Genomic DNA, 12,146 nt, shown 5'->3' on the forward strand with positions numbered 1-12,146 from the left:
CTATATACAGGGGGTACCGGTACAGAGTCAATGTGGAGGCTATATACAGGGGGTACCGGTACAGAGTCAATGTGGAGGCTATATACAGGGGGTACCGGTACAGAGTCTATATACAGGGGGTACTGGTACAGAGTAAATGTGGAGGCTATATACAGGGGGTACCGGTACAGACTCAATGTGGAGGCTATATACAGAGTATTATGGTACTGAGGCAATGTGGAGGATATATACAGGGGGTACCGGTACAGAGTCCATGTGGAGGCTATATACAGGGGGTACTGGTACAGAGTCAATGTAGAGGCTATATACAGGGTATTATGGTACTGAGTCAATGTGGAGGCTATATACAGGGGGTACCGGTACAGAGTCAGTGTGGAGGCTATATACAGGGGACACCAGTACAGAGTCAATGTGGAGGCTATATACAGGGGGTACCAGTACAGAGTCAATGTGGGGGCTATATACAGGGGGTACCGGTACAGAGTCAATGTGGAGGCTATATACAGGGGGTACCGGTACAGAGTCAATGTGGAGGCTATATACAGGGGATACCGGTACAGAGTCAATGTGGAGGCTATATACAGGGGATACCAGTACAGAGTCAATGTGGAGGCTATATACAGGGGGTACCAGTACAGAGTCAATGTGGAGGCTATATACAGGGGGTACTGGTACAGAGTCAATGTGGAGGCTATATACAGGGGGTACTGGTACAGAGTCAATGTGGAGGCTATATACAGGGGGTACCGGTACAGAGTCAATGTGGAGGCTATATACAGGGTATTACGGTACATAGTCAATGTGGAGGCTATATACAGGGGGTACTAGTACAGAGTCAATGTGGGGGCTATATACAGGGGGTACCGGTACAGAGTCAATGTGGAGGCTATATACAGGGGGTACCGGTACAGAGTCAATGTGGAGGCTATATACAGGGGGTACCGGTACAGAGTCTATATACAGGGGGTACTGGTACAGAGTCAATGTGGAGGCTATATACAGGGGGTACCGGTACAGACTCAATGTGGAGGCTATATACAGGGTATTATGGTACTGAGGCAATGTGGAGGATATATACAGGGGGTACCGGTACAGAGTCCATGTGGAGGCTATATACAGGGGGTACTGGTACAGAGTCAATGTAGAGGCTATATACAGGGTATTAGGGTACTGAGTCAATGTGGAGGCTATATACAGGGGGTACCGGTACAGAGTCAGTGTGGAGGCTATATACAGGGGACACCAGTACAGAGTCAATGTGGAGGCTATATACAGGGGGCACCAGTACAGAGTCAATGTGGAGGCTATATACAGGGGGTACCGGTACAGAGTCAATGTGGAGGCTATATAAAGGGGGTACCGGTACAGAGTCAATGTGGAGGCTATATACAGGGGGTACCGGTACATAGTCAATGTGGAGGCTATATACAGGGGATACCGGTACAGAGTCAATGTGGAGGCTATATACAGGGGATACCAGTACAGAGTCAATGTGGAGGCTATATACAGGGGGTACTAGTACAGAGTCAATGTGGGGGCTATATACAGGGGGTACCGGTACAGAGTCAATGTGGAGGCTATATACAGGGGGTACCGGTACAGAGTCAATGTGGAGGCTATATACAGGGGGTACCGGTACAGAGTCAATGTGGAGGCCATATACAGGGTATTATGGTACAGAGTCAATGTGGAGGCTCTATACAGGGGGTACTGGTACAGAGTCAATGTGGAGGCTATATACAGGGTATTATGGTACAGAGTCAATGTAGAGGCTATATACAGGGTATTATGTTACTGAGTCCATGTGGAGGCTATATATAGGGTATTATGGTACTGAGTCAATGTGGAGGATATTTACAGGGGGTAACGGTACAGAGTCAATGTGGAGGCTATATACACGAGGTACCGGTAAAGAGTCAATGTGGAGACTATATACAGGGGCTACCGGTACAGAGTCAATGTGGAGGCTATATACAGGGGGTACCGGTACAGAGTCAATGTGGAGGCCATATACAGGGTATTATGGTACAGAGTCAATGTGGAGGCTCTATACAGGGGGTACTGGTACAGAGTCAATGTGGAGGCTATATACAGGGTATTATGGTACAGAGTCAATGTAGAGGCTATATACAGGGTATTATGTTACTGAGTCCATGTGGAGGCTATATATAGGGTATTATGGTACTGAGTCAATGTGGAGGATATTTACAGGGGGTAACGGTACAGAGTCAATGTGGAGGCTATATACACGAGGTACCGGTAAAGAGTCAATGTGGAGACTATATACAGGGGCTACCGGTACAGAGTCAATGTGGAGGCTATATACAGGGGGTACCGGTACAGAGTCTATATACAGGGGGTACTGGTACATAGTCAATGTGTAGGCTATATACAGGGGGTACCGGTACAGAGTCAATGTGGAGACTATATACAGGGGGTACCGGTACAGACTCAATGTGGAGGCTGTATACAGGGTATTATGGTACTGAGGCAATGTGGAGGATATATACAGGGGGTACCGGTACAGAGTCAATGTGGAGGCTATATACAGGGGTACTGGTACAGAGTCAATGTGGAGGCTACATACAGGGGGTACTGGTACAGAGTCAATGTAGAGGCTATATACAGGGTATTATGGTACTGAGTCCATGTGGAGGCTACATATAGGGTATTATGGTACTGAGTCAATGTGGAGGCTATATACAGGGGGTACTGGTACAGAGTAAATGTGGAGGCCATATACAGGGGGTACCGGTACAGAGTCAATGTGGAGGCCATATACAGGGACCTCTGGCAGTCTCTATGGGTGTGCCACAGGGTTCAATTCTTGGACCGACTCTTTTCTCTGTATACATCAATGATGTCACTCTTCCTGCTGGTGAGTCTCTGATCCACCTCTACGCAGACGACACCATTCTGTATACTTCTGGCCATTATTTGGACACTGTGTTAACAAACCTCCAGACGAGCTTCAATGCCATACAACTCTCCTTCCGTAACCGAAGAGAGAGTTTGTTCCTAATGAAGACCTGGGATGAGCCCCTCAGGGAGAGAGTTTGTTCCTCATGAAGACCTGGGATGAGCCCCTCAGGGAGAGAGTTTGTTCCTGAGAGAAGATCTGAGATGAGTCTCTCAGGGAGATAGTTTGTTCCTCATGAAGTCATGGGATGAGTCCCTCAGGGAGATAGTTTGTTCCTCATGAAGTCATGGGATGAGTTCCTCAGGGAGATAGTTTGTTCCTCATGCAGACCAGTGATGAGTCCCTCAGGGAGATAATTTGTTCCTGATGAAGACCTGGGATGAGTCCCAAATGGCATTCCCATTTAATTCTCTCCATAGGAAAAGGAGGATACCTAGTCAGTTGTACAGCTGAATGCATTCAACTGAAATGTGTCTTCTTTAACTCAACCAGGAGGCACCAGTGTGTTAACAGCCTTGCTCAGGGGCAGGAAGACAGATTTATACCTTGTCAGCTCGGGGATTCAATCTAGCAACCTTTCAGGTTACTGGCCCAACGCTCTAACCACTAGGCTCCCTGCTCTACTAACCACTAGACTACCTGCAGTGCTTGTTGTATATTTAATATAACTATCATATCATCCTGGGGGCCATTTACACGGCAGCTCACAAGGAAATGTTCCACGCCTGAATCTGATTGGAGGATCCCCAACATATCAAGTTACATCAGGAAATGGGGGAATTCCAATACATCAAAAAACTGCACCAGTATCTGCATAACGATGATGGACCTATCAAATTAAGGTGTGATATTCTGGTTTGCCCACTACAACGATGGAGACTGAACAGGATGGTCGTTCTATAATGGGATGGTCGTTCTAAAGCCTATATTTCTATAACAGAAAGGGTAGCTTCACCACAACAGATAGCCATAGCAAGACAGTGCCGTCTGACTTGGCTAATTGACGAGGTATAGTCAGGAAGTGGTATAGTCAGGAAGTGGTATAGTCAGGAAGTGGTATAGTCAGGAAGTGGTATAGTCAGGAAGTGGTATAGTCAGGAAGTGGTATAGTCAGGAAGTGGTATAGTCAGGAAGTGAGGCGTGGAACTCACCACAACGTCGGTCCTCATCTTGCCGAAGGTGTTGATCAGGTGAGTGTAGTGGTAGTCATCCATCTGTCTCAGAGTAGCGGTCATGCTGGCCACAAAGCTGCCCTGTACAGAGAGAGAGACAGAGAGAGGGGGAGAGGGGGGGGGAGAGGGAGAGAGAGAGGGAGGGGGAGAGGTGGAGAGAGAGAGGAGAGAAAGAGAAAGAGAGAGGGTGAGGGAGAGAGAGAGAGAAAGAGGGGGGGGGGGAGAGAGAGAGAGAGAGAGAGAGAGAGAGAGGAAAACATTCAATACACAATACAAACATATAGTTCATACTGTAATTGGTGTCCAGTAAAAGCAATGGCTCAATGATTGTTGTTTGTCTTGAGGAGCAGCAGGAGCAGATGGAGAGGAGGAAAATGAGCTCAATTATCAAGTCAGAGTCGAAGCTGGGCTCGCTAATAACCCTGTTGAGCTGAGACTGGGAGGCAGGGAGAGAGTCCCAGCCAGAAGCAGCAGGCCTGGAACGGGTCCTATAGCCAGGCTGGGCTGAGACAGGGAGAGAGGCCCAGCTAGAAGCCTGAACTGAGACAAGGAGAGAGGCCCAGCCAGAAGCCTGAGCTGAGACAGGGAGAGAGGCCCAGCCATAAGCCTGAACTGAGACAGGGAGAGAGGCCCAGCTAGAAGCCTGAACAGACAGGGAGAGAGGACCAGCCAGAAGCCTGAACTGAGACAGGGAGAGAGGCCCAGCTAGAAGCCTGAACTGAGACAAGGAGAGAGGCCCAGCTAGAAGCCTGAACTGAGACAGGGAGAGAGGCCCAGCCAGAAGCCTGAGCTGAGACAGGGAGAGAGGCCCAGCCATAAGCCTGAACTGAGACAGGGAGAGAGGCCCAGCTAGAAGCCTGAACAGACAGGGAGAGAGGACCAGCCAGAAGCCTGAACTGAGACAGGGAGAGAGGCCCAGCCAGAAGCCTGAGCTGAGACAGGGAGAGAGGGCCAGCCAGAAGCCTGAGCTGAGACAGGGAGAGAGGCCCAGCCAGAAGCCTGAGCTGAGACAGGGAGAGAGGCCCAGCCATAAGCCTGAACTGAGACAGGGAGAGAGGCCCAGCTAGAAGCCTGAACAGACAGGGAGAGAGGACCAGCCAGAAGCCTGAACTGAGACAGGGAGAGAGGCCCAGCTAGAAGCCTGAACTGAGACAAGGAGAGAGGCCCAGCTAGAAGCCTGAACTGAGACAGGGAGAGAGGCCCAGCCAGAAGCCTGAACTGAGACAGGGAGAGAGGCCCAGCCAGAAGCCTGAGCTGAGACAGGGAGAGAGGGCCAGCCAGAAGCCTGAGCTGAGACAGACAGGGAGAGAGGCCCAGCCAGAAGCCTGAACTGAGACAGGGAGAGAGGCCCAGCTATAAGCCTGAACTGAGACAAGGAGAGAGGCCCAGCCAGAAGCCTGAGCTGAGACAGGGAGAGAGGCCCAGCCAGAAGCCTGAGCAGAGGCAGGGAGAGAGGACCAGCCAGAAGCCTGAGCTGAGACAGGGAGAGAGGCCCAGCCAGAAGCCTGAGCTGAGACAGGGAGAGAGGCCCAGCTAGAAGCCTGAACTGAGACAGGGAGAGAGGCCCAGCCAGAAGCCTGAACTGAGGCAGGGAGAGAGGCCCAGCCAGTCTCAGCCATTGAAGGATAACTGGGCTGAGAGGAGAGTTAGAGGAGAGTGTTTGAGACATTGGCACAGTGAGATATAACTGATTGGTGTTGAAGTGTCCGGGGGAGGATCAAGAGCAAGGGAGATGGATTGGAGAAAGTGGAGTGAAAAATGAACATCTCTCTCTGTCGGTCGACACTGTGAGAGGTGTGTTTCTACAGAAACCATTAAGGATTCAACGTAACGGAAGAGGACTTATCAAATAGACGAGGAAATACTAGACATGAGAGGAAGGGAGGGATGAAGAGTGATTCTGATAGAAGAGACTGGTCCAGCAAAATCAGAAATAGGAGAGGTGAGAAGAGGGGTGTGGAGCCTACAAGACTGACTGAAGGTGTCTTACAACAGGGACGGGCTATAGAGACTACAAGACGGAAGGGCTATAGAGACTACAAGAGGGAAGGGTTATATAGACTACAAGAGGGAAGGGTTATATAGACTAGTAGAGGGAAGGGCTATAGAGACTACAAGACAGAAGGGTTATAGAGACTACAAGAGGGAAGGGTTATATAGACTAGTAGAGGGAATGGCTATAGAGACTACAAGAGGGAAGGGCTATATAGACTAGTAGAGGGAAGGGCTATATAGACTAGTAGAGGGAAGGGTTATAGAGACTACAAGAGGGAAGGGTTATAGAGACTACAAGAGGGAAGGGTTATAGCGACTACAAGAGGGAAGGGTTATAAAGACTACAAGAGGGAAGGGCTATAGAGACTACAAGAGGCAAGGGTTATATAGACTAGTAGAGGGAAGGGTTATAAAGACTACAAGAGGGAAGGGCTATAGAGACTACAAGAGGCAAGGGTTATATAGACTAGTAGAGGGAAGGGCTATAGAGACTACAAGACGGAAGGGTTATAGAGACTACAAAGGGAATGGTTATAGAGGGAAGGGTTATAGAGACTACAAGAGGGAAAGGCTATAGAGACTACAAGAGGGAAGGGTTATAGAGACTACAAGAGGGAATGGTTAAAGAGACTACAAGAGGGAAGGGTTAAAGAGACTACAAGAGGGAAGGGCCATAGAGACTACAAGAGGGAAGGGCTATAGAGACTACAAGAGGGAAGGGCTATAGAGACTACAAGAGGGAAGGATTATAGAGACTTCAAGAGGGAAGGGCTATAGAGACTACAAGAGGGAATGTCTATAGAGACTAGTAGAGGGAAGGGCTATAGAGACTACAAGAGGGAAGGGCTATAGAGACTACAAGAGGGAAGGGCTATAGAGACTACAAGAGGGAATGGCTATAGAGACTAGTAGAGGGAAGGGCTATAGAGACTTCAAGAGGGAAGGGCTATAGAGACTACAAGAGGGAATGGCTATAGAAACTAGTAGAGGGAAGGGCTATAGAGACTACAAGAGGGAAGGGCTATAGAGACTACAAGAGGGAAGGGTTATAGAGACTACAAGAGGGAAGGGCTATAGAGACTAGTAGAGGGAAGGGCTATAGAGACTAGTAGAGGGAAGGGCTATAGAGACTACAAGAGGGAAGGGCTATAGAGACTACAAGAGGGAAGGGCTATAGAGACTACAAGAGGGAATGGCTATAGAGACTAGTAGAGGGAAGGGCTATAGAGACTTCAAGAGGGAAGGGCTATAGAGACTACAAGAGGGAATGGCTATAGAAACTAGTAGAGGGAAGGGCTATAGAGACTACAAGAGGGAAGGGCTATAGAGACTACAAGAGGGAAGGGTTATAGAGACTACAAGAGGGAAGGGCTATAGAGACTAGTAGAGGGAAGGGCTATAGAGACTAGTAGAGGGAAGGGCTATAGAGACTACAAGAGGGAAGGGCTATAGAGAAGTAGAGGGAAGGGCTATAGAGACTAGTAGAGGGAAGGGCTATAGAGACTAGTAGAGGGAAGGGCTATATAGACTTCAAGAGGGAAGGGTTATAGAGACTACAAGAGGGAAGGGCTATAGAGACTAGTAGAGGGAAGGGCTATAGAGACTAGTAGAGGGAAGGGCTATAGAGACTACAAGAGGGAAGGGCTATAGAGACTAGTAGAGGGAAGGGCTATAGAGACTAGTAGAGGGAAGGGTTATAGAGACTAGTAGAGGGAAGGGCTATAGAGACTACAAGAGGGAAGGGCTATAGAGACTAGTAGAGGGAAGGGATATAGAGACTACAAGAGGGAAGGGCTATAGAGACTAGTAGAGGGAAGGGCTATAGAGACTAGTAGAGGGAAGGGCTATAGAGACTACAATAGGGAAGGGCTATAGAGACTACAAGAGGGAAGGGCTATAGAGACTAGTAGAGGGAAGGGCTATAGAGACTAGTAGAGGGAAGGGCTATAGAGACTAGTAGAGGGAAGGGCTATAGAGACTAGTAGAGGGAAGGGCTATAGAGACTAGTAGAGAGAAGGGCTATAGAGACTAGTAGAGGGAAGGGCTATAGAGACTAGTAGAGGGAAGGGCTATATAGACTAGTAGAGGGAAGGGCTATAGAGACTAGTAGAGGGAAGGGCTATAGAGACTAGTAGAGGGAAGGGCTATAGAGACTAGTAGAGGGAAGGGCTATAGAGACTAGTAGAGGGAAGGGCTATAGAGACTAGTAGAGGGAAGGGCTATAGAGACTAGTAGAGGGAAGGGCTATAGAGACTAGTAGAGGGAAGGGCTATAGAGACTAGTAGAGGGAAGGGCTATAGAGACTAGTAGAGGGAAGGGCTATAGAGACTAGTAGAGGGACTGCAATGTGTTAGATTGGAGCAGGACGGTTGTAGGAGAACAACAGGGAGAGGAAAAGTAAAACAAGGACATGAAATGGACTGTAATTTCTACGATCTGGGTAAAAAACAGGTTGTTTTCTAGAGACCAATTATCAGTTTAACTACACTAGGGGGACTGATAGCACACTGTACCCCAAGCAGAGTCTGGATATTAGGCCTGGATTAACAGTCTGATCCACGGTGTTATATCAATAACTACTGTATTATCAGCCCATTCGTTTTGATTGGCTGTATCAACTAACTGACCTGATCTACAACTACACAACTGTAAACCAATACCTAGAAAACAACTATAGAGACTAGTATAGGGAAGGGTTATAGATCTACAACTACACAACTGTAAACCAATACCCAGAAAACAACTATAGAGACTAGTATAGGGAAGGGTTATAGGTCTACAACTACACAACTGTAAACCAATACCCAGAAAACAACTATAGAGACTAGTATAGGGAAGGGTTATAGATCTACAACTACACAACTGTAAACCAATACCCAGAAAACAACTCCCCCACCCCTCGTATAAATGCTGACATCTCAAATAAGGCTTGAAAAAAGAGAATTGAATTAAAGGTGAACCTGAATCACCACAATGTGCATGAGAACACATTAGCCATGATAACGTGTTGAGGTGTGGACAAGCCTTCAGACAGACACGATGTTACAGCTGTCTGGAACGAAGCCCGACCTCAGAGACACAGTCACCAGTCAACTCTAACCACAGAGGGCAGAATGAGCACATTTCACCTTTCTGGTGACACAAATCAAATCAAATTTATTTATAAAGCCCTTCGTACATCAGCTGATATCTCAAAGTGCTGTACAGAAACCCAGCCTAAAACCCCAAACAGCAAGCAATGCAGGTGTAGAAGCACGGTGGCTAGGAAAAACTCCCTAGAAAGGCCAGAACTCTAGGAAGAAACCTAGAGAGGAACCAGGCTATGAGGGGTGGCCAGTAGAGGAACCAGGCTATGAGGGGTGGCCAGTCCTCTTCTGGCTGTGCCGGGTGGAGATTAGAAACCTAGAGAGGAACCAGGCTATGAGGGGTGGCCAGTCCTCTTCTGGCTGTGCCGGGTGGAGATTAGAAACCTAGAGAGGAACCAGGCTATGAGGGGTGGCCAGTCCTCTTCTGGCTGTGCCGGGTGGAGATTCATTTTATAATTTTTTTATACATGGACTAGGAAATGGCACCCTCCTTCCCTATGTAGTGCACTAATTTTGACCAGAACCCTATGTAGTGCACTACTTTTGACCAGAACACTATGTAGTGCACTACTTTTGACCAGAACACTATGTAGTGCACTACTTTTGACCAGAACCGTATGCAGTGCACCGTGTAGGGAATAGGGTGCCATTTGGGACACATTCCCCGGGATATTAATATTCAGAGATCATAACAGTCAAGGGGGACATTTTTTATTTAATAAATTTTTTAAAATGTTATTTTACTAGGCAAGTCAGTTAAGAACAAATTCTTATTTTCAATGACGGTCTAGCAGGGAACAGTGGGGTTAACTGCCTTGTTCAGGGGCAGAAGGACAGATCTTTACCTTGTCAGCTCAAGGGGATTCGATCATGCAACCTTTCGGTTACTAGTCCAACACTCTAAACACTAAGCTACCTGCCTCTAACCACTCGGCTACCTGCCTCTAACCACTCGGCTCCCTGCCTCTAACCACAAGGCTCCCTGCCTCTAACCACTAGGCTACCTGCCTCTAACCACTAGGCTCCCTGCCTCTAACCACTAGGCTACCTGCCTCTAACCACTAGGCTACCTGCCTCTAACCACTAGGCTACCTGCCTCTAACCACTAGGCTACCTGCCTCTAACCACAAGGCTCCCTGCCTCTAACCACAAGGCTCCCTGCCTCTAACCACTAGGCTACCTGCCTCTAACCACTAGGCTACCTGCCTCTAACCACTAGGCTCCCTGCCTCTAACCACTAGGCTCCCTGCCTCTAACCACTAGGCTCCCTGCCTCTAACCACTAGGCTACCTGCCTCTAACCACTAGGCTCCCTGCCTCTAACCACTAGGCTACCTGTCTCTAACCACTAGGCTACCTGCCTCTAACCACTAGGCTCCCTGCCTCTAACCACTAGGCTCCCTGCCTCTAACCACTAGGCTCCCTGCCTCTAACCACTAGGCTCCCTGCCTCTAACCACTAGGCTCCCTGCCTCTAACCACTAGGCTACCTGCCTCTAACCACTAGGCTACCTGCCTCTAACCACTAGGCTACCTGCATCTAACCACTAGGCACCCTGCCTCTAACCACTAGGCTACCTGCCTCTAACCACTAGGCTACCTGCCTCTAACCACTAGGCTCCCTGCCTCTAACCACTAGGCTCCCTGCCTCTAACCACTAGGCTCCCTGCCTCTAACCACTAGGCTACCTGCCTCCCCCCTATGTTCCCAAGCCTGGAGAGATAATACCGGTCAGAGGTACCTTCCCTGGTCTCCCGTCACTACAGCCTGAGAACGGAGACCAATTAGACTAGGCTTGATTAGAAAGGAGTCTGAACGGATGCTCCTCATTCCCTTTCCTTCTTTCCCTAACCGCTGAACAAAGGATCCTATTACTTGATAACAGGGGCAGATTAAGGAAGAGAGAAGGGGGTAGAGAGGGAGGAAACAGGAGGAGGAAACGAAAGAGGGAACTCAGTAAATAAATAGTCATGGCCCAGCTGCCTCTCTTTCTAAATTGCTGTGCTACAACAGAACAGTAGATTATTCCCCATGGGAATAGAGCAGATTACTCTAGCACAGACTAGATTATTTCCCATGGGATTACTCTAGCACAGACTAGATTATTCCCCATGGGAATAGAGCAGATTACTCTAGCACAGACTAGATTGTTCCCCATTGGAATAGAACAGATTACTCTAGCACAGACTAGATTATTCCCCATGGGAATAGAGCAGATTACTCTAGCGCAGACTAGATTATTCCCCATGGGAATAGAGCAGATTGCTCTAGCACAGACTAGATTATTCCCCATGGGAATAGAGCAGATTAATCTAGCAGACTAAATCAGATTATTCTCCAAAGGAATAAATCAGATTAATCTAGCACAGATTAGAGATGATTCCACAAGGTAATAAAACAGATTAATCTAGCACAGATTAGAGATGATTCCACAAGGTAATGCAACAGATTAATCTAGCACAGATTAGAGATGATTCCACAAGGTAATGAAACATGATTAATCTAGCACAGATTAGAGATGATTCCCCAAGGTAATGAAACATGATTAATCTAGCACAGATTAGAGATGATTCCACAAGGTAATAAAACAGATTAATCTAGCACAGATTAGAGATGATTCCACAAGGTAATGCAACAGATTAATCTAGCACAGATTAGAGATGATTCCACAAGGTAATGCAACAGATTAATCTAGCACAGATTAGAGATGATTCCACAAGGTAATGAAACATGATTAATCTAGCACAGATTAGAGATGATTCCACAAGGTAATAAAACAGATTAATCTAGCACAGATTATATAATATTATTTACCAAGGTAATAAAACAGATTAATCTAGCACAGATTAGAGATGATTCCCCAAGGTAATAAAACAGATTAATCTAGCACAGATTATATAATATTATTTACTAAGGGAATAAAGCAGATTAATCCCTCATTAATATACTGGCGGACAGATTTGAATGATCCTTTA

At 47.5% G+C, this 12,146-nt stretch overlaps 1 protein-coding gene across 1 annotated transcript in view; it reads right to left on the reverse strand.

Annotated features, from left to right (window-relative positions):
* LOC116359717 (dedicator of cytokinesis protein 1-like) overlaps positions 1-12,146 on the reverse strand; it is a gene marked incomplete at its 5' end in the record, with an annotated part of 464,327 nt that overhangs the window by 199,420 nt on the left and 252,761 nt on the right. The window contains 1 exon segment of the mRNA XM_031813059.1: positions 4,072-4,173. Within this exon segment, the coding sequence (XP_031668919.1) occupies positions 4,072-4,173 (102 nt within the window).

The sequence above is a fragment of the Oncorhynchus kisutch genome, unplaced genomic scaffold (genome assembly GCF_002021735.2).
Source record: "Oncorhynchus kisutch isolate 150728-3 unplaced genomic scaffold, Okis_V2 Okis04b-Okis11a_hom, whole genome shotgun sequence".
Taxonomy (NCBI): domain Eukaryota; kingdom Metazoa; phylum Chordata; class Actinopteri; order Salmoniformes; family Salmonidae; genus Oncorhynchus; species Oncorhynchus kisutch.